The 25,983-nt window shown below is 46.8% G+C and overlaps 1 protein-coding gene across 1 annotated transcript in view; it reads right to left on the bottom strand.

Moving 5' to 3' along the window:
* The window catches only part of DDX11 (DEAD/H-box helicase 11), a 49,336-nt gene extending 23,631 nt beyond the window's left edge, over positions 1 to 25,705 (bottom strand). The window contains exons 1-14 of the mRNA XM_015408715.1: positions 25,684 to 25,705; positions 23,412 to 23,558; positions 21,414 to 21,650; positions 18,650 to 18,736; positions 17,146 to 17,303; positions 16,946 to 16,994; positions 16,171 to 16,278; positions 14,628 to 14,715; positions 13,660 to 13,865; positions 7,857 to 8,009; positions 7,691 to 7,737; positions 5,715 to 5,794; positions 3,927 to 3,971; positions 3,705 to 3,772 (exon numbers count right to left, since the gene is read on the bottom strand). Coding sequence (XP_015264201.1) covers positions 3,705 to 3,772; positions 3,927 to 3,971; positions 5,715 to 5,794; positions 7,691 to 7,737; positions 7,857 to 8,009; positions 13,660 to 13,865; positions 14,628 to 14,715; positions 16,171 to 16,278; positions 16,946 to 16,994; positions 17,146 to 17,303; positions 18,650 to 18,736; positions 21,414 to 21,650; positions 23,412 to 23,525 — 1,440 coding nt within the window. The 5' untranslated portion in view covers positions 23,526 to 23,558; positions 25,684 to 25,705. The remainder of the gene's footprint in view (positions 1 to 3,704; positions 3,773 to 3,926; positions 3,972 to 5,714; positions 5,795 to 7,690; positions 7,738 to 7,856; positions 8,010 to 13,659; positions 13,866 to 14,627; positions 14,716 to 16,170; positions 16,279 to 16,945; positions 16,995 to 17,145; positions 17,304 to 18,649; positions 18,737 to 21,413; positions 21,651 to 23,411; positions 23,559 to 25,683) is intronic.
* Between the last annotated feature and the right edge of the window lie 278 nt (positions 25,706 to 25,983).

Genomic DNA, 25,983 nt, shown 5'->3' with positions numbered 1-25,983 from the left:
CTCACAGTATCGCTGGACCTGTCCAGAGGAGAGAGAACACGTGCTGGAAGGCTCTGCGTTGAACTCCGCGTCCTTCCCGGCTGGACTGTCTCATCCTCCCAACCTCCACTAACTCACCACTCTTTTAACCTCCACTCATTCACTACTCTCTACCGCACGACTCTCTTAGCTGCCCACGAAGGAGGCCCAGCCACATCGCATTCACGGTCTGGAGTTAAAACTCAAAGCTAGAGTTTTAGGAGACAGAAGGGATCCCAAGGACATGCCAAGCAGGCTCTTAGGAGCTCTCACTCTGCCGCTGCTGAGCGCACGCCCAACAATGGCCTCTAGAAGAAGCAGCAGCACTTCTCTCCTTCGCTCCACAGTGGCCGGCACAAATGCTACAGTGCTGGGGTGTGTGTTGCTTCTACTGCCGATTTGCTCCAGGGGGTGAACGAGAGCTGACTCTACCCTCTTTTTCACTCACCAGCTGTCAAATACATTTTTTATTTACTTCATTTATATTTCGACTTTCTCTTTGGTGGAGACGCAAAGCAGCTGACAAACTTCTCTCCTCCAATTAATCCTCACAACAACCCTGTGAGGTGGGTCAGGCTGAGAGTGTGCGACTGGCCCAAGGTCACTCCACAAGATTCCGTGGCAGATTTGAACCTGGGTCTCTGAGGTCCTAGTCCCACACTCTCGCCACTACACCATGCTGGCTCTCCTATCAGATATGCAAGAGAGGAAAGGTAGAAACAGATTACGGGCTGGACCCTACCAACCTCACTTAATTCCCCACCATACCATAAACCCCATCCCATAAACCTTTTGGTCCATGCAGATCCCATAATCCCCAGCATAGTCTTTTTGGTGACCCGAGAGGACCCTCCCCTCCTTTTTCACCAGTCCAATAGGAATCTTTTTTTAAAATCTCCAAAACGATACATGGCTCCACGTGGCAAGCTGGGAGCATCTCCTGGTCTGGTAGGACTGAAGGGTAGAGGTGTGTGTTTGGCGCCACAAGAATGCAGTCCCAAGGAGAAGGTGTTTAAACCACCTTCTCCAAGTGGTGAGTTCCCAAAAATTTGGGGAACCCCAAATATTTCCCAAATCCCAATACTTTTTGGCGCCGCAAGAATGCAGTCCCAAGGGGAAGGTGTTAAAACCACTTTCTCCAATTGGTGAGTTCCCAAAAATTTGGGAAACCCCAAATATTTCCCAAATCCCAATACCATACCGGTACTGGGATTCAGGAATATTGGGAAACGCCGATATTTTTCAGGTTCAATAAACCCGAACCTGAAAAATACTGTGGATTTTTTTGGACACCCCTACTGAAGGGCCTCTGGAATAAACAACAGATGCATTTTCATCTCTCCCACAGTTCTTGCACATGACCTCAGGTTGCCAGCAATGCAGTGTGGCTGAAACATATGGAAATTCTTGTTTCCTAAAGAACTGGTGACATACAATGAGAGCCAGTGTTATATAGTGGTTAGACAGTCAGACTAGGATCCAGGAGATAGATCAAGATGGGTAGCCTATTTAGTCTGTCTGTAGCAGAAGAAGGTTCGAGACTAGACTCTAGAAAATTTTCGATTTTTGGATTACACTCTGAAACAGAAATTAACTCCCAGAAGGACATTACTATCTCTTAGCTGCCCACGAAGGAGGCCCAGCCACATCGCATTCACGGTCTGGAGTTAAAACTCAAAGCTAGAGTTTTAGGAGACAGAAGGGATCCCAAGGACATGGCAAGCAGGCTCTTAGGAGCTCTCCCTCTGCCGCTGCTGAGCACACGCCCAACGATAGCCTCTTCTAGAAGAAGCAGCAGCACTTCTCTCCTTCGCTCCACAGTGGCCGGCACAAATGCTACAGTGCTGGGGTGTGTGTTGCTTCTACTGCCGATTTGCTCCAGGGGGTGAACGAGAGCTGACTCTACCCTCTTTTTCACTCACCAGCTGTCAAATACATTTTTTATTTACTTCATTTATATTTCGACTTTCTCTTTGGTGGAGACGCAAAGCAGCTGACAAACTTCTCTCCTCCAATTAATCCTCACAACAACCCTGTGAGGTGGGTCAGGCTGAGAGTGTGCGACTGGCCCAAGGTCACTCCACAAGATTCCGTGGCAGATTTGAACCTGGGTCTCTGAGGTCCTAGTCCCACACTCTCGCCACTACACCATGCTGGCTCTCCTATCAGATATGCAAGAGAGGAAAGGTAGAAACAGATTACGGGCTGGACCCTACCAACCTCACTTAATTCCCCACCATACCATAAACCCCATCCCATAAACCTTTTGGTCCATGCAGATCCCATAATCCCCAGCATAGTCTTTTTGGTGATCCGAGAGCACCCTTCCCTCCTTTTTCACCAGTCCAATAGGAATCTTTTTTTAAAATCTCCAAAACGATACATGGCTCCACGTGGCAAGCTGGGAGCATCTCCTGGTCTGGTAGGACTGAAGGGTAGAGGTGTGTTTTTGGCGCCGCAAGAATGCAGTCCCAAGGGGAAGGTGTTAAAACCACTTTCTCCAATTGGTGAGTTCCCAAAAATTTGGGAAACCCCAAATATTTCCCAAATCCCAATACCATACCGGTACTGGGATTCAGGAATATTGGGAAACGCCGATATTTTTCGGGTTCAATACACCCGAACCTGAAAAATACTGTGGATTTTTTTGGACACCCCTACTGAAGGGCCTCTGGAATAAACAACAGATGCATTTTCATCTCTCCCACAGTTCTTGCACATGACCTCAGGTTGCCAGCAATGCAGTGTGGCTGAAACATATGGAAATTCTTGTTTCCTAAAGAACTGGTGACATACAATGAGAGCCAGTGTTATATAGTGGTTAGACAGTCAGACTAGGATCCAGGAGATAGATCAAGATGGGTAGCCTATTTAGTCTGTCTGTAGCAGAAGAAGGTTCGAGACCCAGGTGCCACATGACGGAGTGAGCTCTCGTCTCTAGTTCCAGCTCCTGCCAACCTAGCAGTTCGAAAGCAAGAAATTGCAAGTAGATAAATAGGGACCACTTCGGTGGGAAGGTAACAGCGTTCCGTGCGCCTTGGTGTTTAGTCATGCCGGACACATGACCGCGGAAACGTCTTCGGACAGCGCTGGCTCATCAGCTTTGAAACGGAGATGAGCACCGCAACCCTAGAGTCGGACTCGACTGGCTTTCGAGCAAGGGGACCTTTATCTTTAGCAGAAGAAAAGAGCCAGAGACCAGGAGCACCTTAAAGACTAACAAAATATGTGGCAAGGGATGAGCTTTCGTAAGTCACTGCTCACTTCTTCAGATACCTGAATCTGTGACTCACGAAAGCTCATCCCCTGCCACATATTTTGTCAGTCTTTAAGGTGCTACAGGACTTAGGATCCAGGAGAATCAGGTTCATATCCCCTCTCTACCATGGAAGCTTGCTGGGTGACTTTGGATTGGCTCTTAGCATGATGTCAGCCACTTTGTGTCCCCATTGGGGAGAAAAGGGGGGTATGAATATAGTAAATAAATAAGCAAGCTAACAATCGTGGTGTGACACTCCTTCAATCTTTCTTGGTTAAAAGAAAGTCTAGAAAAGAAGAGCACAAATCTCGCAAAATAACGTGTGACAAAAAAGACACAGTTCTGGGCCCAGACGTGAAGTCTCAGACCCGCCATTCATTCCACGAGTGCAACTCTAGACCTCGTCACAAACCACAGAGATCCTTACCTTGAAGAGGTTGATATTGTCGATCTCGCACTGGAAGAGGAAGTCGTTGATGGATTTCATCTGAGCCCCTGAGAGACAAGAAGAAAGGCCAGATTTTAAAACACCAAGTATACAGAGAGGGAGCTATGTGTGCACTCATGTGGGCATACTGGTATGTGAGAGAGTCCCCAGCCAGACGGTGACATTTTACACGCCCAAAGCAATCACATGGACACAACCTACCTGCTTGGGGAATTCTCTGCATATTTGGGTTTTGTTTCACGTTTCCTGTTAAATACAGAAGACCAGAGAAAGGATTTACTGTTCTAATCTGAACTCACTATTCTGAATAAAGGCTCTCTTTTCAAACAAATTTAAAGAAAGAATTCAGTCCTAAGGGGAAACTTGAAATATTCATGAAATAAAGATAAATAAACTGATACAGTAGTACAAGTTTAACTAGGAACTACATTTCCATGAGCATGAATTTAGAGGGGATTCAGTGTAACTTTATTTAGGATTACACTGGAGATGTCCAATCAGAGGTTTCATAACTGACTGCAACCAGTAGAGGTTCTTTTTCATGCGCATGCTCAGGGCTCAACAGTCTTCACTAACTACAGATTCTAATTTGCTTCTCTAATTGAAATACCTGCTTAAAACATTTTTTTCAACACACTAATTTGCACTAGATTACATTAAATAGGTAGCAATTCTGTAAACTTAGGCAGATCAGGAGGGCAGGCAGGGTTGCATCAATGCTCAGTTCTCGTGGCCCTTTCTTACACGCCCAGGGAAATGCCGATCGCCACTTTGGGGTCAGGAAGCAATTGTTCTCCAGGCCAGTTTGGCCAGGGATCATAACGGTTTTGTTTGTTTTACCATCTTGTGGGCATGGATCAGGGGGTCACTGGGGGCAGAGGGGGAGGTAGTTGTGAACTTCCTACATTGCGCAGGGGGTTGGACCCTGGTGATCCCTTCCAACTCTATGATTCTATGAAATCCAGTAAAGTTGGCATGCTTGCATAAAATATATTCAAAGCAAACAGTATTTATCTTAACACATCCCTGAAAGTAAGGTTTTATTTCCCTACTTAGAAAGAGGCCCTTAGCTCTAGAGGAAAAGCCCAAAAAGTTAAAGAACTCAAGTCTGGCAATGAAAGGGTGGTAAGAAGTGGGTGTGGTCACTTGATGACAGGAAGGGAGGAGGGACTAAAAGGAGGCGGAGACAGAGGGAGCTTTGCAGACACTAAGGCAGGGTGAGCTGGTGCGGAAAGAGGCGAGTGAAAAAGAGCACTAGGCTGTGAAACACTAGGCTAAGAGGGAAAAGCCTACATAGCTGCTGTCAGGCTACACCTGATTTCCCCAAACCTTAAGAGAGTCATTTGCCAGAGTTTCTAGGAAAGGAAGCTTTCTCTGAACAAAGAGGGGAAAGACCATTGGGACTGGTCAGTTTACTTGAAAAGAGATCCTCCCCTGAGGGTGTAAAAAGCAACACCGAATCTAAATCTCCATTTCCCTTATCCGAGCTTCTTGGAATCTACCACTCGCGTAGCTGTCCACTCGCTGAGCTGTCCCCTCACTTTGCCTCTATAACCCCAAGGGAGTATTTTCCACTGCGCAGCCAGCCAGTTAGAACAGTTAATAATTAAGTTGAAAGAGAATTAAGGGAGATACGGGAGAAGATGCCGTCCGAGTAGGACTGGGAAGGGGAGAAAGAAGGCCAGGAAGTCAGAATCCATCCCTTCTGTTCATGCCCTGCTCCGCCTTTCTGGGATCCATTGATCTGCCTTGCTCCATCAAGGAAATGCAGAGGCTCCCAGAGCAATGGGTGTCTCTACACCCCAAATAATTGGAGAAACCAAATCACAGCTTTTCCTACCACAAGGCAATTCCTCTGCATCTCAGAATGTGATTTTGCTTGAAGCCCAAAATGTACGGAGTACCTCTGAGGGAAGGTAGTGGTGCTAAAACCAGGAGAGACCAGCTCCCAAGACAGGTGGGATTTAGAAGACCTTGACTAACCCTTACCTCCAAGAGCAGTTACAAACTTCTCCAGCAAGAATAGAATCTGTTTAATGTACATCAGGTTCTTCGCTTTCAGGCGTTTCCTATGAAAGAGAGGACAAACGACTGGACAGTCAAACCATGCCCGGAATGGAACCCATCCCTATTTCTGGGCTGGATGGGAGAACTGCTAGGTCACATTAGAAGAGTGCTATACCACCGGCAGATAATGGCTTATAAAGCCCAATATTACTGGTGTAATGTCATCTTTACTGAGTGTTCCTACCTAACAATTCAGATTAGAACTTACTGGTAGAAGAAACAGGCAACTGACAAAGAGTATGAGCTATGGAACCAGGCAGTCCCCAATTCAAATCCAGCCCTACCAGGAACCTTAGTCAAGGGCCCCCTTTTAGGCAGCACCACATGATAACCACCAGTTTTTTATGGCTTCACCTCAGACTGTTGGATTAGGAGCTGGGGGAGACTGGTTCAATTCTCTACTCGGCCACAAAGCAAACTGGGTGACCCCAGGCCAGTCTCACACATACTCAGCTTGACCTACCCGACAGGGCTGTTGTGAGGGAACAGCTGTGTGCAGAGCCCTAAGCGTCTTGGAGGAAGGAGTGGGAAGAAAAAGAGATTGGATTTATACCCTGCCCTTCACTCAGACTCTCAGAGTGGCTTACAATCTCCTTCCCTTCCTCTCCCCACAACAGATACCCTGTGAGGTAGGTGGGGCTGAGAGAGCTCTGACTGAGAACTGCTCTTGAGAGAACAGCTCTGAAAGAACTGTGACTCAAGGTCACCCAGCTGGCTATATGCAGAGGAGGAGTGGGAAATCAAACCCAGTTCTCCCAGATTAGAGTCTGCGCTCCTAACCACTATACCAAACTGGAGGAAAGGTAGATTGACAACACTGCTGCAAAACAGTTTCAGAAAGGTGGCCATGTTGGGTCTGCAGTAAAACAGCTAAGTTTGTGTCCAGTAGCTCCTTAAAGACCAAAAAGATTCTGGGGAGGAAAGCCTTCTAGGGTCAAAGCTCTGACGAAGGCAGCTTTTTTGTCTCAAAAGCTCATACCCCAAAAATGGTGTTGGTCTCTAAGGTGCTAGCAGAATTGAATCTAGCTGTTCTACTGCTGTAAAACATTACAGAGCCCAGCACTGTATAGGTAAGTCTGAACAGGAAGAATACACAGAGATGTCCCAGTTGTACAAACTACAGTCTCTCTTTATACGGTATCTTCAATTTGGGGCAAAAATCCAAGTGTTTTAAATCAAACAAGTGGCGATAGCTCAATTTACTCCTCTGGAAGTTCCCGTGCAACCACTGAAGACTACATCCCACTTAAATTGGATGCTTTTGTTCTATTTCCCCCCCACCACTTAATTTAAAAAGCAGCACTCAGTATAAAAACTGGTTTAATAATAATAAGAGGAGATTGGATTTATACCCCGCCCTTCACTCGGAGTCTCAGAGTGGCTTGCAAACTCCTTTCCCTTCCCCTCCCTACAACAGACACCCTGTGAAGTAGGTGGGGCTGAGAGAGCTCTCTTGAGAACTGTCCTTGAGAGAACAGCTCTGAGAGAACTATGGCTTGGCCAAGGTCATCCAGCAGCTGCATGTGGAGGAGTGGGGAATCAAACTCGGTCTCCCAGATTAGAGTTCGCGCACTTAACCACTACACCAAACTGGCAAACATGGAAAAGTCTTCACTTTGTCATCACTTAACAATGAAGGAAGAACATCTAGCAAACAGTTAACTGTGGTCTGCTTTTTTAAAAAAACGGAAAGGTAGGGAGAGAGCAAAACCTGAGGTTAAGCATGCTAAAGGACATACTAAGTTATCTATTTGATTATGGACATTCTGCCTCCCCCCACTCCAAGAGACTGAAAGTTGCACAACAATACCAGGATACCTTTATACCTCGAATATGCATTACTGCTACCATGGGAAAGGCTCTTTGGGGAAGCGCAAGTTAGCTGGGAATATCCTCACCTGTACCGCTCCATGTACTGAGAGAGCTGGGAATGGGCACAGCACAGCTACGATGGGAAACAAACAAAAAATGGAATTAAGGCAGTTTGTAAAAAAAACAACACCTTGGCCAATGTGAAGGTTCTCCGACAGAATGTCACAGCAAAGGCTGCCAGGTCCGACTCACCTGAGAACCATGAACCTGAGCGCTGTAGATGCAGGTGATGGTATCTATCAGGTTGTGGGCTTCATCGATGATCACCACTTGATCCTTCAGCTTGATCCCGGATGCGTTTCTGGTGGCTTCGTGCAGAAGCATCTGGTAAGGCAGCACGACCAGCTGCAGGAGAGAAGCAGACTTTACAGCTGCCGTGAGCCCCTTGAACTCACAGCGACCTTCCCTATCTGGGCCTTATTTTCCTCATGTTGTCTGCCTTGTCCTCCATTGGCCCATTCTGCATCTAGCATTCGCTCCCCTGATTTACCAAACCCACGCTGGAACAGAGATTCCCCTCTACATTGCATGCCACTTCCACTTTCTTTGTCGGATTGTATGGTCACCTCCACACTGCATGCCGGTTTCACGTCCTTTGACCTGCCAGTTTTATGGTACAGTCTGCATAGATTTGTGGCCGTTCAGGGGTGACTCTGCAGTCAGTACAGCGTTAGCCCCAGGGCATTGGAATGTGGTTTTGAGCCGCGCCCTTTTCTGTTCCAGTGTGGGTTTGGTAAAACAACGGCGTGAGCGCTAGAGGCTGAGAGCATTCCACCAGCATCTTCGCTTCAGAAACAGCCTCCCCCTGCTGAATGAAGAAGGGTGCTGCCTTGTCCAAGGAGAGGGGTGGATTCCCGAGCTTCCTCCTGCCCCAAAACTCACGGAAGCCTTAACTGGCCCCTTCTCAGTCCCAGGGCACATGCCAACTACCTATGCCAAGGCAGCATCCCTAACCTCCGCCAGGGGGTGGGTGCTGCAACAAATGCTGTGAATCTCAGGAATGAGAAAGTACCATGAGCACTGTTTGCGGGGGGGGGGGGGCTGAGGGTGTGCAGGAGAACCAGGTGACGCCTGTGCAGCATGCTGCCTCTTCAGGGACCTGTCAGGATCAACTGGGACAGAACAGAGTTTGAGTCCAGTGGCACCTGGGAGGCCAACAAAGTTTTAATTCTGGGTATAAACTTTAGTGGACATGCAAAGTTCTCCACAAAAGCTTATGCCCAGAATTAAACTTCCCAGGTGTCACTGGACTCAAACTCTGTTCTGTTGCTTCAGACCAAGACGGCTGCCCACCTGAATCGATTGACTGGAATGTAAGACTCCTAACTAGGAAAGACTATAAGGAGTCACATCAGGATTTTTTTTCTTTAGAAGAAAAAGAGATTGGATTTATACCCTGCCCTTCACTACCCGAAGGAGTCTCAGGAGCTCTCTCAAGAACTGCCCTTGAGAGAACAGCTCTGAGAGAACTTGTGACTGACCCAAGGTCATACCAACAGCTGCATGTGGAGGAGTGGGAATCAAACCTGGTTCTCCCAGACTGGAGTCCATGCTCTTAACCACTACACCAAACTAACTCACATCTGGGTTTCTCTTTCATCTGCATGGTAATTAGTGCACCCCCCCTTCAATCCTCATGTGTGTTCTATACAATGTCTACAAAAGGTACGCTGAGACTCATTTTCCCCTATATTTTTCCCCTGTAGCCCTTTACACCCTCCTTAGATGGTGTCTTATTTTCTTTTTTCTAATTCACAATTTATTAAATTCTGTAGTGCACAATACAAAATATTAATCTTGTTTTCCAGCAATCCTACAATTATTTATTATTAATAGAAAGTATTCTCAAACTAATCCCTTAACTTCTATTATACCCAGTTACTAACTAAGAATTACTTCCTATTCTAAATCATATTATCTTATACCACCTGCTAAATGTGCTTCCATTCAGTTTCTTCAATTTTTCCCCATGTTCGCTTCAAATACTTTATATTTACGTAATAATTACATTGGACATTCTTCAATTTACTATTTACTATAACATAATTCCAGTTAACTTTATTCTTCAAAAGAACCTGTTCTGCCTAAAATAAAAAAAGGAACCCCAAATGGAGATGCCTCTCAGTCCTGGGTCTGAGAAACTCAGTGGGAAGAAGGCCCCTTCCCCTCCTCCTGCGAGAGGACTTTTTTTGGGGGGGGAGGCACTTATTAATGAGATTCTGAATCTGAGCCAGCTGGATTTATCCACCTCTTCCCCTTGCTTAAGGATGAAGGAAGGGGAGAGGTTGTTGGAGGGGGGAGTACTTTGCTGACCTTTAACTCTGCAAAAGCCAGAATGGTAGCAGTGAACTTCCTGGTCTTCTCCGTCATTTTTGGTTAAACAGGAAAGATGGAAAGCAACTGAGGAGGAAAAGAGACTGCTGATCTGCCAGGTAGGGTTACCCTGCTCAGCCTTTGAAAGTTTCCTCTCTCTCTCTCTCTCTCTCTCTCTCTCCCTTCCTCTACAAAGGACTGGAAAAAAATTGTCCATTATGTGTTACATTTAGAGATCCCTGGTAGAAAGGAGAATGAGAGCCACTTCACACATTAAGGGTTTTCAGGTGTAAGCTTGAGTGTGAAAAAGTAGGGACAAACTGGTCTCTGAAAATGTGCTCATCAGGCCTCTCTGTCAGTCTTGGCTTCCTAATGAGCATCATTATGTGCCTATGGTACATACAGTGTATGAAAAGACTGGGAGAGAGACATGCAAGCAGCAACAGCAAGCTAGCTGCTCTCCCTCTACAATGATGTTCTCTAAGCATGGATCGAGAGGAGACCCTCTCGTTGTCACAGGCTCCTACAGTATTTGGGCTGAACCTATTGCCAATTTTGGTAAGAATCTTAATAATTTAACAGAGAGTTTCCAGTGATTCCTAGAGCTACCCTTTTCACTTCTGGGTATCTCTAGGAATCTCCAGTAACTCTATAGTAATACCTTTTTAATTTTTCTCCTGGGATGCTGCACACACACAACTCCCCCCACCCCCACCCCCTCCTGTCATCAATGCCTGGCACCCTTCAGTGGAGAGGAAGGGGTCTCCACCCTCCTGTCTGGCTTTGGATGCCTGCTGAAAGAAGCAACATGGGGCCAAGGCTGCTCAGCGGTGGAAAGGTTTTGTTTTTAGCATAAGCAAGTTCTCATCCTGTCAAATGTTTGCAGCTTGGTGGATCTTATACTGCCACCATAGAATCATAGAGTTGGAAGGGACCTCCAGGGTCACTCGTTGGCTAGAGATGAGTCTCAGATCTGGAAAGGCTGAAGACCACTGAACAGCAAGGTTGGGAAGAACACTCTAAATAGCAGCTACCGACAAAGTTGTTCTGAAGCTGATTACAGCAATCATAGCCTAATCAAATTTGACTGGTTGCCCTGACCTGGACAGCCCAGGCAAGCCCGATCTCATCAGATCTTGGAAGCTAAGCAGGGCCAACCCAGGCCAGTACTTGGATGTGAGGCCTCCTTGGAATATCATGGCCAGGACGCAGAGGCGGGCAATAGTAAGCCACCTCTCTGGAATCTCCAAGCCCCTCTAGGGGTCGCCAGAAGTCAACTATGACTTCCAGGTGCGCGCACACACACACAAAACACTCACCGAAATGTATCTGGTTAAAGCAGATGATTAAATGTAGGTATCATCAGTAAGTCTCAACAGAGGTGCCTTTCTGAACCAGTGTGGACACAAGCAAAGGGTTGGGAGGATCTGCTGTGCTAGAGGAGGTGCTTCCTTCCAGCACAAGAAGTCTCTACCATTAGGGAAAGGCTCCTTCCGGCAGAGGAAAGTGCTTCCACTGGTGTAAGAGATCCACAGGATTCAACTCACTAGCACTCGCATTATAAGAAGGGGCATCATTAATACTCTCTCATTCTGTATTAGAATAACACATCAGAAGAACCCTCGGAAGCTAAGCAGGGCCAACCCAGGCCAGTACTTGGATGGGAGACCTCCTTGGAATATCAGGGCCAGGACGCAGAGGCGGGCAATAGTAAGCCACCTCTCTGAAATCTCCAAGCCCCTCTAGGGGTCGCCAGAAGTCAACTATGACTTCCAGGTGCGCGCGCACACACACAAAATACTCACCGAAATTTATCTGGTTAAAGCAGATGATTAAATTTATGTATCATCAGTAAATCTCAACAGAGGTGCCTTTCTGAACCAGTGTGGACACAAACAAAGGGGATCCAGAGGATCTGCTGTGCTGGAGGAGGTGCTTCCTTACAGCACAAGAAGTCTCTACCATTAGGGGAAGGCTCCTTCCGGCGGAGGAAAGTGCTTCCACTAGTGTACGAGATCCACAGGATTCAACTCACTGGCACTCGCATTATAAGAAGGCTCATCATTAATACTCCCTCGTTTTGTATTAGAATAACACATCAGAAGAACCCAAACAGATAAGCTCTTCAGTCTCACCCCTTTCCATTGAAACGTGTCCTAAGAACATAAGATAAGCCAATGTTGGATCAGGCCAATGGCCCACCCAGTCCAACACTCTGTGTCACACAGTGGCCAGAAATACCAGGTGCCATCAGGAGGTCCAGCAGTGGGGCCAGGACACTAGAAGCCCTCCCACTGTTGCCCCACCCCCAAGCACCAAGAATCCAGTGCATCACTTGCCCCAGACTGAGAGTACCTACCTATACCTTGTGGCTAATAGCCACTGATGGACCTCTGCTCCATATGCTTATCTAATTCCCTCCTGAAGCCGTCCATGCTTGTAGCTGCCACCACTTCCTGTGGCAGTGAATTCCAAGTGTTAATCACTCTTTGGGTGAAGAAGGACTTCCTTTTATCTGTTCTAACCTGACTCCCCAGCAATTTCATTGAGTGCCCACGAGTTCTTGTCTTGTGAGAAAGGGAGAAAAGTACCTCTTTCTCTACCTGCTCTATCCCATGCATAATCTTATAAACCTCGATCATGTCACCCCTCAGTCGTCGTTTCTCCAAGCTAAAGAGCCCCAAGCATTTTAACCTTTCTTCATAGGGAAAGTGTTCCAACCCTTTTATCATTCTAGTTGCCCTTTTCTAGTGTCCTTGGCCTATTCTACTTCAAGCTTGCAGTTTGAGTTAGTATATTCTGAGTTCTCTTTCTGGTTCTGGTCTTAACATTCAAAGCCCTGTGTGGACTGGGACCACCATATCTGCAGGACCGTCTCTCCCAACAGGTCCCCCAAACAGCTTTGTGCTCTTCTGACCAACATCTACTGGTTATCCCCAGCCCAAAGGATGTACGTCTATCCTCAAGCAGAGCCAGAGAGCCTTCTCAGCTCTGGTGTCGGCCTGGTGGTGGAACACTCTCCCAGTTGAGATCCGGGCCCTGTGGGGTTCAATGCAGTTCCGCGGGGCCTGCAAGACGGAGGTGCTCCGCCAGGCCTAGGGGTGAGGCAGCGGCAACTCATGTCTAATGGCCTCCCCTGCTCTCCTCTGCCCTGTTCTATTCCACCTTGGCAGACTCTCACCCACCTACTTGCCCTGTATTGTTCTATCTAAAATTACCACAACTAGACTTGGGTTGCGGACGCCATCAAATGTTTTAGTAATGTCCAGTAACACTGGTGGTGGTGGTGGTGGGGGAATTATTGGTCTTTTATGATGTATAGATTATTATATTTAACTTGTATTATACTTTTATTATGTATTAATTTAACTCTGTTGTAACCCACCCTGAGCCTGCTCATGGGGAGGGATGGCTAAATATAGAATAAAGAGAGCCAGTTTGGTGTAGTGGTTAAGCGCACAGACTCTAATCTGGAAGAACTGGGCTTGATTCCCCACTCCTCCACTCACAGCTGCTGGATGACCTTGGGCAAGCCACAGTTCTGTCAGAGCTGTTCTTGAAAAAGAGCAGTTTCTCTCAGAGCTCTCTCAGAGATGGGGATTTTAAATGTTGCTTAGGAGATAATTTCTAGACCACATTTTTCAAGTGCTAACGGTCAATCCCCTTCCAGCACCGGGGCTACCTGAGCAGCCGGAATGGCAAAGCGGCTTCCGTAGTACGGACAGGCCTTGACTTCCTTCCCCAGGGCCACCAGCTCCTCGATATCTTTCACCTCCACCAAAACCTCGTCCCGAAGAAACTGCATGTGTTCGTATGAGTAAAATGGACACGCCACTCGACTCAGGCGTCTCTTCTTCCTCTCTGCCTCCTCCTCTGTGCTCTTCTTCTCTGAAGGCAAAGAAGTCAGAGGGAAAAAGCTATTAGAGCCAACAACTCCCCCACAAAAAAGCACAAGTATTCACACAGCAACATCAAGTATATACATATAATATACACATATTACACCTGGGTTGGGACAAGGGCCCTGTCTTTTACTCATTTTAAAGCGTCATGAGCATGTGTCTGGCTTTTTAAAACGACAAATCTGAACCAGGATCTTGCCCCGCCCCAAACTTGGAGCTCATGAGCTGAATTCAGATAACCAATGGAAAATTTGGAGAAGCAAGAGAGGAATGGGAGCAAATGTAACTCCATGGATTTGGGGATGAGGACCGCGGAGGGGCTGCGGTTCAGAGGCAGAACATTCCCTTTGCATGCAAAAGGTCCCCAGATCAATCCCCAACATCTCCAGGATGAGGTAGCAGGTGAAGTGAAAGACCTTGCCTGGAGACCACGGAGAGCTGCTGCAGGCCAGAGTAGACAATACTGCAATACTGGACTTGAAAGGCCAACAGTCTGACGCAGTAAAGGCAGCTTTATGTAAAGAAGGTGCTGCTGCTTAGTGGCAGAGCAGTTCTTATGCATGCAGAAGGTCCCCAGTTCAATCCCTGGCAGCTCCAATTTAAAAAAAGATCAGATAAATCTGTGACATGAAAGACCTCTACCCAAGACCCCAGAGAACTGTTGGCAGTGAGAGTAGGGAATGTGGACTTAGGTAGAGTGAGCGTCTGACTCCCCTGTGCTCCCCTACACCCCCAGACTTCGTCATACCGTGTTTATTCTTCTGCATCTCCATGCAACGATCATTGATCAGCTGAACAGCTCCCAGGCGTCGCACTTCCTCGTTCACACACAGGTTCTGAGAGAGATGCGTGAAAGCAGAGACCAGTTGACTGAGACATATTTAAGTGCATTCCCTCCTACATGGACTTAGAATGGGCCCAACGGAATGCAACTTGGAATCATTCTGCATTCTAAAATTCCATCCATCTTTACAGATCCACAAAGCCAAAATGCAGGCTCTGGCACTGCAGATGTTGAATAAGCGTGACACTGTCGGGGGAGGCTGATCTCTGGCACACTATTTGGATTCCCAGAGATACTGCCAAACTCCCTTGCTTTTTAAATAAAATTTCGTTTGCATCCTGGAAAATAGAACAGCAAATAAACAACAATAAAAAATGACTTTATTATCTAACCTTTTGCGGGTGTTTCACTATGATAAGGATTGTGTGAACTCTTGTTTAATTTTCAATGCAAATTATGCCATGTGTGTGCATTCTCTGGAGTGGCCCCCACCTTGTGGAACGGCCTCTGCCCGAGGAGGTCAGGAAGGCTCCCAGGTTTCCGTCGTTCCACAGAATGTGCAAGACAGAGATATTAAGGCGGGCATCTTTATAAGGGGATTAGAACTGCAGTATGATGGTGGCTCAAGTGGTTAAGACGCTGAACTGCAGGCTGTGGAAGGTCAGTAGTTCAGCAGTTCGAGATCCAGGGTGCCGCATGATGGAGTGAGCTCCCGTCTCTAGTTCCAGCTCCTGCCAACCTAGCAGTTCGAAAGCAAGAAATTGCAAGTAGATAAATAGGTACCACTTCGGTGGGAAGGTAACAGCGTTCTGTGCGCCTTGGTGTTTAGTTATGCCGGCTACATGACCACGGAAACGTGTTCAGACAGCGCTGGCTCTTCGGCTTTGAAACGGAGATAAGCACCGCAACCCTAGAGTCAGGCTCGACTGGCTTTCGAGCAAGGGAACCTTTACCTTTATGATGGAATAGTCTGGAAGGGCATTTTTGTAAGGGAACAGGATTGTAGCCTATTACCATGTTTATTGTATGTACTGTCTTGCATTTACTGCAGCGTCTTTTACCTTTTTAATGCACTCTCTGGGTTGTTTATAATATGTCATGCCTTGGACAGTTTTCTGTTCGCATTGTTTTCTAATTCTGTAATCCTAGCAGTATTGCATTGCCTAATTTAGATGTCCAATTGAATTGTTTTCTATGTTTTATAATCCGTCTGGAGTGCCACTGAGAAAGGTGGGTGATGCATGAAGTAAAGAAATTTCTAAGTCAGGAGGTCCAAGGGTGCAATCAAGATGACCTCACAACAGCATCTGTTTCCCTAGCCCCTCACCGTGCTATCGGCTGTTGTGCATGTGTGTTTGTGCACAACCTCACAACACAGCTCCCTGATATTGCAGAAAGAGGAAGAAAGAACTAGGTGCCCAGGTGATATTTTTGGGTGCAGGGTCTTATTAGCTCCACCCTAACCAGCAGCTGAGCTGCTTTTGTGGAAGGCCACAGAGCGGCATACCTGCCTAGATCCCAAGGAAACCAGCCGGGTCTCCTTGCTGAAAGGGCTCTTCTGGACCTCGTGCACGAACTGGGCCAGCTGGGAATGTGTTCGACTGCAGTAGTAGATCTGGGAAACAGAGACAGAAAAGACATGCAACGGGAGACCCAAGACCTGCTGACAGCCGTTTATTCTGAGACACACTGGCTGCTGGAGCAATGCAGAAATTACGTTTCAGAAGCGACACGGGGACAAAGAGGCATTTGCAGCGGCTGCCTGACAAATATGACCTCCTGAAACTTTCCAAAGCCTGCTCATGAATAGATTTTTTTTTACCTGCACTTGAGCAAGATCTGAGCCCAGCAGAACCTTAGAGACCAACAAGATTACCAGGGTAAGCTTGACAAAGGGAGCTTAGACTCTCGAAAGCTTCTACCCTGGAAATTGTGTTGGTCTCAGAGGGGCCACCGGACTCGAATCTTGCTCTCCTGCCAGAGACCAACACAGCTGCCCACCTGAAGCTATCACCTGTACTCGGCTCTGAGAGCAAGCAGTTCAGTCTGGGTTGAAGAATGAACTGTTATTTTCTAGGGCACACACACACACACACCCCCCAAGGCTTGTGAATAAGTGTTGCAACAATACATAAACGTGGCCAAAGGGGAAAAGTGAGGAACTCACACACCTACACCATGGCATTTCCCCGATGAATGATTTTGTGGTGCTGCTCTTAGACGGCCCTAACTCAATATCTGTGCAAGCTGGAGCCACAAGGAGACGTTCCTTCGGACCCTACCTTAGTTACATGCTCTTCTTCAAGATCATCGTCATCTTCGTCGCTTAATCTAGGAGATAAAGCAGAAAGGAAGCTATTTCTGACCCCAGCCTGGCCCAACTGATGCCCTAAGGAGCGGCTGTCCAACAAGGAAGATGCTGTTTCAGCTTCCAAAGAGAGGCACACACCTTATCAGTTGATGGTGCCACTCGCGTTCTTACCTGCTGCCCACTTTCTTCTCTTCGTCGCTCTCATATTCTGCAGGGATCAGATCTTCCTCATCCTGATCCAGTGGCTCCAAACCACCCGGCTCGCCCTGGTTCGACAAGATGTCCTTGCTGAGTTGGAGCAGGTGCTCCATCTCTTCCTCCTCCAGCCTCTGAAATCAGCACAACGTAACCATCATTCACCCTAACCCAATCAGCTCACCATCCTACAAGACACAGAAACATTTTGAGCAGCCCACTGTGCTCCCATCCACTGTTCAGGAACTTTGTTTGATGTGTTCTGCAGAAGAGCGAGATTCAAGTCTGGTAGCACTTTAGAGACCAAAGAGATTTCCAAGGGATAAGATTTTGAGAGTCAAAGCTCCCTGAATCCCAGGCAGAAGGTGAGAGAGGGGTGTTGCAAAGAAGGGAGTCAGGCTGCAAAGGTTCAATGCAAAATGTAATCAGCTTGCTTAGAGCAGCCCCTAAGCATTTCTCCCCTGCTCTGATCAAGCTGATTACATTTTGCATCGTACCTTTGCACCCTTCTTTGCAATGCCCCTCCCACCTTCTGACTGTGATATAAAGGCTCAGGGATCTCCATTCTTGCTTGGATCTGATGAAGGGAGCTCTGACTTTCAAAATCTTATAGCCTGGAAATTTTGTTGGTCTTTAAGATGCTACTGGAGTCATTTCAAGCTCTTCAAGAGCTAGTCCTCAGAAAATCACAGCATCAGGGAACTTTTCCAGTATGCCATAACTATGTACGTACAATGAATGCAGCTATGAAAAAGATCTTATTGGTTACAAGCTCTCCTGTGCAGGCCCAGAAATACAACCGTAGCCTTGCAAATAAGTCACCTGTCTCAGTGCATTTAGTCCTCAGCACACAAGGTCACAATGCGTCAGTTCACATAGTTCATCTACCAGCTCATAAGACACAGACTGTTGTGGATCCACCACAGAGTGCAGACAAGGACAAAAGTGCTAAACTAGATCAACTCTTGATCTCAGAATGTTTGGGTTCTGGGATGAACATAAGAGAAGCCATGCTGGATTAGGCCAATGGCCCATCCAGTCCAACATTCTGTGAAACACAGTAGCCAAAACCCAGATGCTATCAAGAGGTCCACCAGCGGGGCCAGAACTCCAGAAGCCCTCCCAATGTTGCCCCCTAAGCACCAACATGGATAGCACTGGGTTCGAAACCACCAGCTTTTTCATTCCACCTCACCTACTTCCCCTACTTATTACAGTCCCAATCCCCACATGCCTTTTTTCTATACAGGTCCCATGATCCCTTGCAAAGTCTTTTTGGTAGTCAATGAAAATGCTGGTTGGATGCAACTTATTATCTGTTTGCAGTCCTTACCAAGGTTTTATGATTATGCTAAATGATGAACAAGGAAGCTGACTTTCAAGACCCTGATTCTAGGGAGGCCTGGGCCCTGCACCATTCCAGCTACCTTTGGATATTTAGATATGTACGAATATGTTTCCGAGGACTAAGACAGCTCACCCTTCTTTTAGATGCATATTTCAGCTGCACGTTGTGGCGAATTTGCTCCAGCCGTTCTTCTCGCTTCTTCCTCCTGATCTGCTCTTCCTACAGTAAAGCAGCCACCGTTAATGGATAACCCCTGAAGTCCCGGAACCTGAAGTGGAGCAGCAGTTCAGCCTCTGCTTCTATTGTGAATTCCAGGCATATCAGAACTACCACTTCAGCCAAATGCCAGTTTTAAAGGTCACTATTCAACTGGTGTAGAAGTTATTCACACATGGTGGCAAAACCATTTGTTGTGCGTACCGTTCATAGTTGTCATTAGAAGCCTCTAGTGTAATTTGTACAGTGTGACAGATTTTTCTGTTTATTTGTTTGCATAAATGCCAGTTTTAGGCTTCCTTAAATGTTTACACACATTCCTCGTCCTTGCTGTTGCACCTAGGTCAGGGTTCCCCAACGTGGTGCCCGTGGGCACCATGGTACCCACCAGTACTTCCGGTCAGTACTTGGGCTCGTCACCCCTCTCAAAATTCCAAATATGCCCGCAGGCTCAAAAAGGTTGGGGACCCCTGACCTAGTGTCAGCTATGCTGCCATGAATGTGGTGAATGTTTCTCCTTAAATGTTTACACACGTTCCTCGTCCTTGTTGTTGCACCTCGGTCAGGGTTCCCCAACGTGGTGCCCACCACTGTTCCCTCTAAGCTGAGTTAGTGTGTGCCAGCTCAGAGTTTTTTAGCCTCAAGCTCACATATTTTTGTCTTAGCTCAGGAAGGGTGGCTCCAGAGCAAACCAATTTATGCAGTAGCCAAATTGTTTGCTCACAACTTTAACCCCAGTACCTCACAAAGTAGCACTTTTGCTCACAAGACTCCACAGCTTAGAGGGAGCATTGATGCCCACCAGTACTTCCGGTCAGCACTTGGGCTCATCACCCCTCTCAAAATTCCAAATATGCCCACAGGCTCAAAAAGGTTGGGGACCCCTGACCTAGGTTTTACGCAATAGCTGTAGCATGTGCTGAACGAAAACACAGTTTGCACCGAAGTGGTAGAGAATCTTTGGCAAACTACTCCAGAAGCGCCTTAAAAATATTGCAGGCTTTCCCATCTCTGATTCCTCATCTGGGAAAAAAAAAGTGGTGTGCAGTGGTGTGCAGTGGTGTACCGTGTCAAACTGGATCTGGGAGGCCCAGGTTCAAATTCCCACTCTGCCACGAAGCTTGCTGGGTGACTTTGAAACCATCACTCTCCTTCAGCCTAATCTATCCCGTAGGGACGTGGTGGGGATAAAAAGAAGGGGCAACAATGCACACTGCCCAGATCTCTTTGGAGGAAGGATCAGATACAAATGGATGAGACAGATGATTGACCCAGTGGTCAAAGTGAGCAGGTACAGAGTATTAGCATTAGGTTTACCAAGAATGGGTGAGCCGGCGAGGTAGAGAACAGCATATTTTCTTTGCTGATGCTATTCAGCAGGGGCTGAATTCATACTCATCCTTTAAAACAAGTATCTTAACAGATCATTAAGCAAAGCAGTATCTCAGGAGAGAAAAAAATTAAATTGGAGTAAGGAAAGGATCACCTAAAAATGTATTCTATGAAATATTTGGTAAAACCTGCTGCCACTTTGGTCTTGTTTGTACTGCATGTACTGCATTCTGTGAAATATTTGCTAAAACCTGCTTATTGGAGTAGTTTGTTTTCTATATTTCTTGCTTCTTAAGCGACACCCTTCCTGGTTTTATGGGTACAGTAGCACTGGCATAAGTTTTGAAAGCACACACATGTAGTGGGCATCTTCTCTCTGGCTTGGAGTTCTAAATGCTGGGGTGAATTCAGCCACTCTGCTCAGCCTTCCTGCAGCTTAAGTGGCTCTTTAATTAGAGGAAGGCTTTCAACTTTGCTTAGCAACTGTGACAGATTGCACAGAAAAGCAGGCTTTTTAAAATGCTGCTTGTATCACAGAGTCAGGGAGTGCATGAGTTCATCTCCCCTGGAGAGAAGAGCTTATGTGATTGGCTGCTCTACTTGCTCTCTGATTGGCCAGCATCAGCTGAGAGAGGAAATAAAACAGCTGATCTGGAGGGAAAAGAGGTCTTACACAATTTGGTCTTTCGCAATTTGGACTGTCTAACGTCTAGATCAGTAGCCAGAAAGTTTGGCTTCTGAGGGAAGAGACTTTTGGGGGTCAGTGTTTTCTGACAGACAATAGTCAGAAAAGTGCTTCTACGGAAGGAAGAAGAGAAACCTCATTGTCTAAATATATTAAAACCGCTCTGAGGCAGAACTGAAATTCTCAGTCAGAAAAGCTACAGAACAGCCTCAAGTGCCATTTCTCAAGGGTTTTTAAAAAAAACTTGGACAGCTCCTATATTTTCAGTAGAGTTCCTGAGCTGAGAAAAAGCCTAAACTAAGTATCTAAACAAAGAGTGGGGCAGTCAAGTCTTTTGTGACAAAGAATATCCACACGCTACTGTAGGGCAACTCAGTCACTGAGGGGAACTGACGATTTGGCAGGGAAAATCTGCCAGACAGTTGGGGAGATACAGGGTTATGTCATAGCAGCATGGCTGGATCCACCCCATCTTCACATAACTTGCCTACGGTGTGCCTTTGGGGGGGGGGCTTGTGCAAAGAAGACAAAAGGACTTTTTTGACTTGCATCACTAAATTCCACCCTCTAGAATATTTCCATTATTTATTAAAATATTTATAGCCTGCATTTCCTCGTGGCTCAAGAATGACCCTGCTGCACTCAATAAGCAACATGTTTTACCTTCAGTCTGTGGGCTGCTTCTCGCTCTTCCTTCTTCTGCACAAAGTGGGTGATCCAGTCTGGCTCTGCTGAAGACCCCCGACTGTCTGCAGACTCGGTGCTGCCCTTCTCAGACCGCTTGGTGGCATCCTTTCCTTCCGGTTCAACTGCAAGCAGCCGGGCCTCTTCCTGCCTCTTTTTTTCTTCAAAATCTCGGAGCCATGAGAGGGCGCCGCAAATAAGGCTCAAAGATTTGCCCTACAGACAATAATAATGTATTAAAAGGGAACTATTTATTCCAAGGTAAAAGTAAAGTTTCCCTTGCTCTAAAGCCAGTCAAATCTGACTCTAGGGTTGCGGTGCTCATCTCCGTTTCCAAGCCAAAGAGCCAGCGCTGTCCGAAGACGTTTCCGTGGTCATGTGGCCAGCATGACTAAACACCAAGGCGCACGGACCGCTGTTACCAAGCAGAGTCGGAAAAGAAAGAAGCTTTTGCCACTAGGGTTGCCAGGTCCTCCCTGGCTGCTGGTGGGGGATGGGGGATAAGGTGGCCAGATCCTAGTTGGGAAATTCCTGGAGATTTGGGGGTGGAGCCTGGGGAGGACAGGGACCTCATGGGAATACAATGCCATAGAGTCCACTCTCCAAAGCAGCCATTTTCTCCAAGGGAATTGATATCTGTGGTCTAGAAATTAGCTGTAATTCCAGGGGAACTCCAGGTCCCACCTGGAGGTTGGCATCCCTATTTGCCATAAAGTGACCCTTCCCAGTAATTTTTAAGAAGAAGAAGATTTATACCCCGCCCGTCACTTGGGAGTCTCAGAGCGGCTTACAAACTCCTTTCCCTTCCCCTCCCCACAACAGACACCCTGTGAGGTGGGTGGGGCTGAGAGAGCTCTGACAGAAACTCCTCTTTTTCAAGGACAGTTGTGCCAGAGCTTGCGACTGACCCAAGGTCACATCAGCAGGTGCGAGTGGAGGAGTGGGGAATCAAACGCGGTTCTCCCAGAGTAGAGTCCGCACACTTAAGCACTACACCAAACTGGTATCTGCCAGCTTGCTATGTACCTGGGCCTGAGCAATTGCTCCCAGACATATAACCAAATGACAAGCCCAGCACGCTTTCTCCCCAGCCCTTACCCTTCCTCTTTGGCTGCTACTGAGTCTGGCCTGCACACTCAGAAGAATGAGGTTGTAGAATGGAATGTACCACTTTTAGACTACAGGTAGTCTGCACCACACGTTGGGACCATATCACACATGGAATTTTTCCCTTAAAAATTCCCTGCAAACAGATAACCAGCCCTGCAGGTCAAGAGAGGGCCAGAACATCACTCCGTGCAATGCTAGATTAGTATGGGCATGGGGTCTTCCAATGCAAAGGAACAATCAAAGATGGAATCTACCCCTTGCAGCCTAAAATGAAGAAAAGTAGGCTTTTATACCCTTTTTTCTCTACCTAAGAAGTGGGGCTGAGAGAGTTCTGAGGGAACTGTGACTGGCCCAAGGTCACCCAGCAGGTTTCATGTGGAGGAGTGGGGAATCAAATCCATTTCTCCAGATTAGAGTGCACTGCTCTTAACCACTACACCATGCTAGTACAGTTCATTCGACCACCTCTGCCACCACATTTTCCTGCATACCATACTTTATTGCTTTACACACAGAGTGATTAAAATGTGGAATTCACTGCCAGAGGATGTGGTGATGGCCACAAGAATAAACAACTTTAAAAGGGGATTAGATAGATTCATGGAGAATACGTCTATCAATGGCTACTAGCCGTAGTGACTGAGGGGAACTTCCACATTCAGAGGCCAGAGCCAGAAGGCAGCACCAGGGAAAGACCTCAGCCTCTATGCTTTGTTTTTGGCCATCCAGAGGAACTGGTTGACCACTGTGTGAGACAGGATGCTGGACTAGATGAACCATTGGTCTGATCCAGAAAGGCTCTTCTTATGTTCTTCTATATCTCAAAGTGTTCCTTCCTTCTACCACACAGAAATTATATAGACTTACTGTTCCAGTTGGACTCTCAAATATCCCAATCTTTCCAGCTTCCAAGACTCGATAAAGCTTAACCATGAATTCTTCTTGAATGGGATATGGTGTATAAGGAAATGGAAATTTCATCTTGGCTGTTCCCTGGGTTTCCTCCGCTATCTCCTGAAATGTAAAAGACACCCATATGCGTACCTTATCAACGGCATATTTATCATTTTACAAAGGAAAACATTATAGGAGCGTAAGGAAATGTTTCCTAGCAAGGCTGGCCCACTCATAATGCCCACAGCTAAAGCTGTCCAAATAAAGTTCAGCCACATCTATGGGCTGAACAGCCAAACCTGCAGGATTTCATTCCACTAAGCCACCTCAGAGCTATTCTACGGGGCCTAATTTGAACATGCCGCCAGGTGGGCTGCCACTGCACCCCTGTGCCATGTTCCACGAGGCCAGCTTCATGTTTAAACTGGCCCCAGCTCAAGAAAACGAACCAGTAAACTGAGATGAGAGAGTCCTGGGCAGTTCCACTTCAAACAGCTGTATGGGTAGCTGTATTTCTGAATGCTTCCTCACACTCTCAAACACAAAATTTCTCCTTTCATATTGAAAATTTAGCACATCAAGGAGAAAATCTGGCTTGTTTCATTACATAGGTGACCTTCCTGTGGGAATATTACCACAGGCAGTACAGGCAGAAGTTTTTGCTGCTTCGGAACAGAAACCAGAGTGCCAACAATGGCAGAGTGAGGTCTGGTTAATTCTAGCTTGTCTTTCCCATTCCATGCTAACGCCTGCTCTCTGGTTCTGTAATCTGGAGGCAAAAGCATTCCAAAACGTGGAGATGGGATGGAGCTGTAGTGAAGACCAGAGTGGGAACATCTCATGCCTTGGACTCAATGTGCGGCATATTTGCCCCCAAAAAGGATGGCTGCTATTGGTTTATTATTTCTAACATTTATTCCTGGCTCCTATGGGGGTGGGGAGTCACAGGTCTGAAATTCAACTTTATTGATAAGAATATGAGCAGAGGTCCATCAATGGCTATTAGCCACAAGGTATAGATAGGGACTCTGGGGCAAGTGATGCTCTGTCATCTTGGTGCTTGGGGGGGTCAACAGTGGGAGGGCTTCTAATGTCCTGGCCCCACTGGTGGACCTCCTGATGGCACCTGGTATTTCTGGCCACTGTGTGATACAGAGTGTTGGACTGGATGGGCCATTGGCCTGATCCAACATTGGCGTCTCTTATGTTCTTATGTTCTTAACTTGGCTTTGAGGTATTCTCCAGCCACAGACACCAATCTTAAATGTTGAAGAAGAATTTTAAAATTATATTTCAGAAACACTGATTTAGGTAGGTAGCCGTGTTAGTCTGAAGCAGCAGAACAAAGTTTGGGTCCAGTGGCGCCTTTAAGACCAACAAAGTTTTATTCAAGGCATAAGCTCTCGTATGCAAGCACACTTCCTCACATACATTAAATGGAATTTAACAGTCCATACATATAGGCAGAGGATGAACAGCAAATTAGCATACAATGCAGGGATTTTTTTCTGGGGGAACACGCCGGAACAGAGTTCCGGAACCTCTTGGACAAAATTCTTTTTAAAATGTTTAAAAATTCATGAGTTTTTAGTATACAGATTGACAACTTCCATTTCCCTCTTGAGAGTTCCAGCACCTCTTTTTCATTAAAAAAAGAAGAAGAAGCCCTCGTACAATGTAATGAAGATGTTTTAACAGATGCAAAGTCCAAACAGAAATAACAAGCTAAGATTAAATGGTCACAATTTGTTTGGATTTAATTACCGGGGTTTGGGGTGGGGGAGAGACGACACAATGAAGCAAATAAAAATGTCAAAATAGGAGACTAATGTCATAACTTGATCTTAAAGGTGCCAGTGGACTCAAACTTTGTTTTACATTTCAGAAACATATATTTTTAAATCTGGAAGCAAAGCTCTGCCGGATCCATCTAGTTTTCCAGATGTGCCCAGGCAGGCTTTAAGCAGGTCACAAAACCAAAGCTAACTCCAACCCCTCCCCTCAAACGAACCGTTCTTTAAAGGCACACAGCCTCTGAACATGGAGGCTCCATTTCGCTGGATGTTCTATTGGACCCTAATCCTATTTTTTCAGCTTCCCTTCTAGGTTTCAGCAGCCACCTCGACCTAGCCAAATCTATGCTGTCTCCTAGCGAAAAGAATAAAAGAAAGCCAAGAGAAACAAGAGCAGGCTCGTCGCTTCGTCACACAACTTCCCTTCTCACGATCACAAAAGTATCACCTACCTCCCCTGCTTGTCCCTTTCCGGCCGCCATCTCCCTCAGTGAAGGGCCCTTGACATTCCAAAGACAGCCAAGCCGCTCTTCGAAACAGGCGCCAAAGTGAAAGCCGGATGGCCCCGCCTCCCAAGCCTGCGTCACGCGTCTCCTTCTCGCGGAGGGCGGGGGTGGGAGCGGAAGAGGGAAAGAACGCAGCCGGCGCCAAAATCCCGCCGTCGTATAGCGAGTCTTTAGAATTCTCCGGAGTGTTCAGGCGCGCGCCAGTGTCCTATTGGTGGAAATAACCTTCCCCCGGCGCGAATCAAG

This window comes from Gekko japonicus, unplaced genomic scaffold (assembly GCF_001447785.1).
Source record: "Gekko japonicus isolate JY-2015 unplaced genomic scaffold, Gekko_japonicus_V1.1 scaffold2213, whole genome shotgun sequence".
NCBI classification, from domain to species: Eukaryota; Metazoa; Chordata; class Lepidosauria; order Squamata; family Gekkonidae; genus Gekko; species Gekko japonicus.
This window is presented reverse-complemented; position numbering and strand designations above follow the sequence as displayed.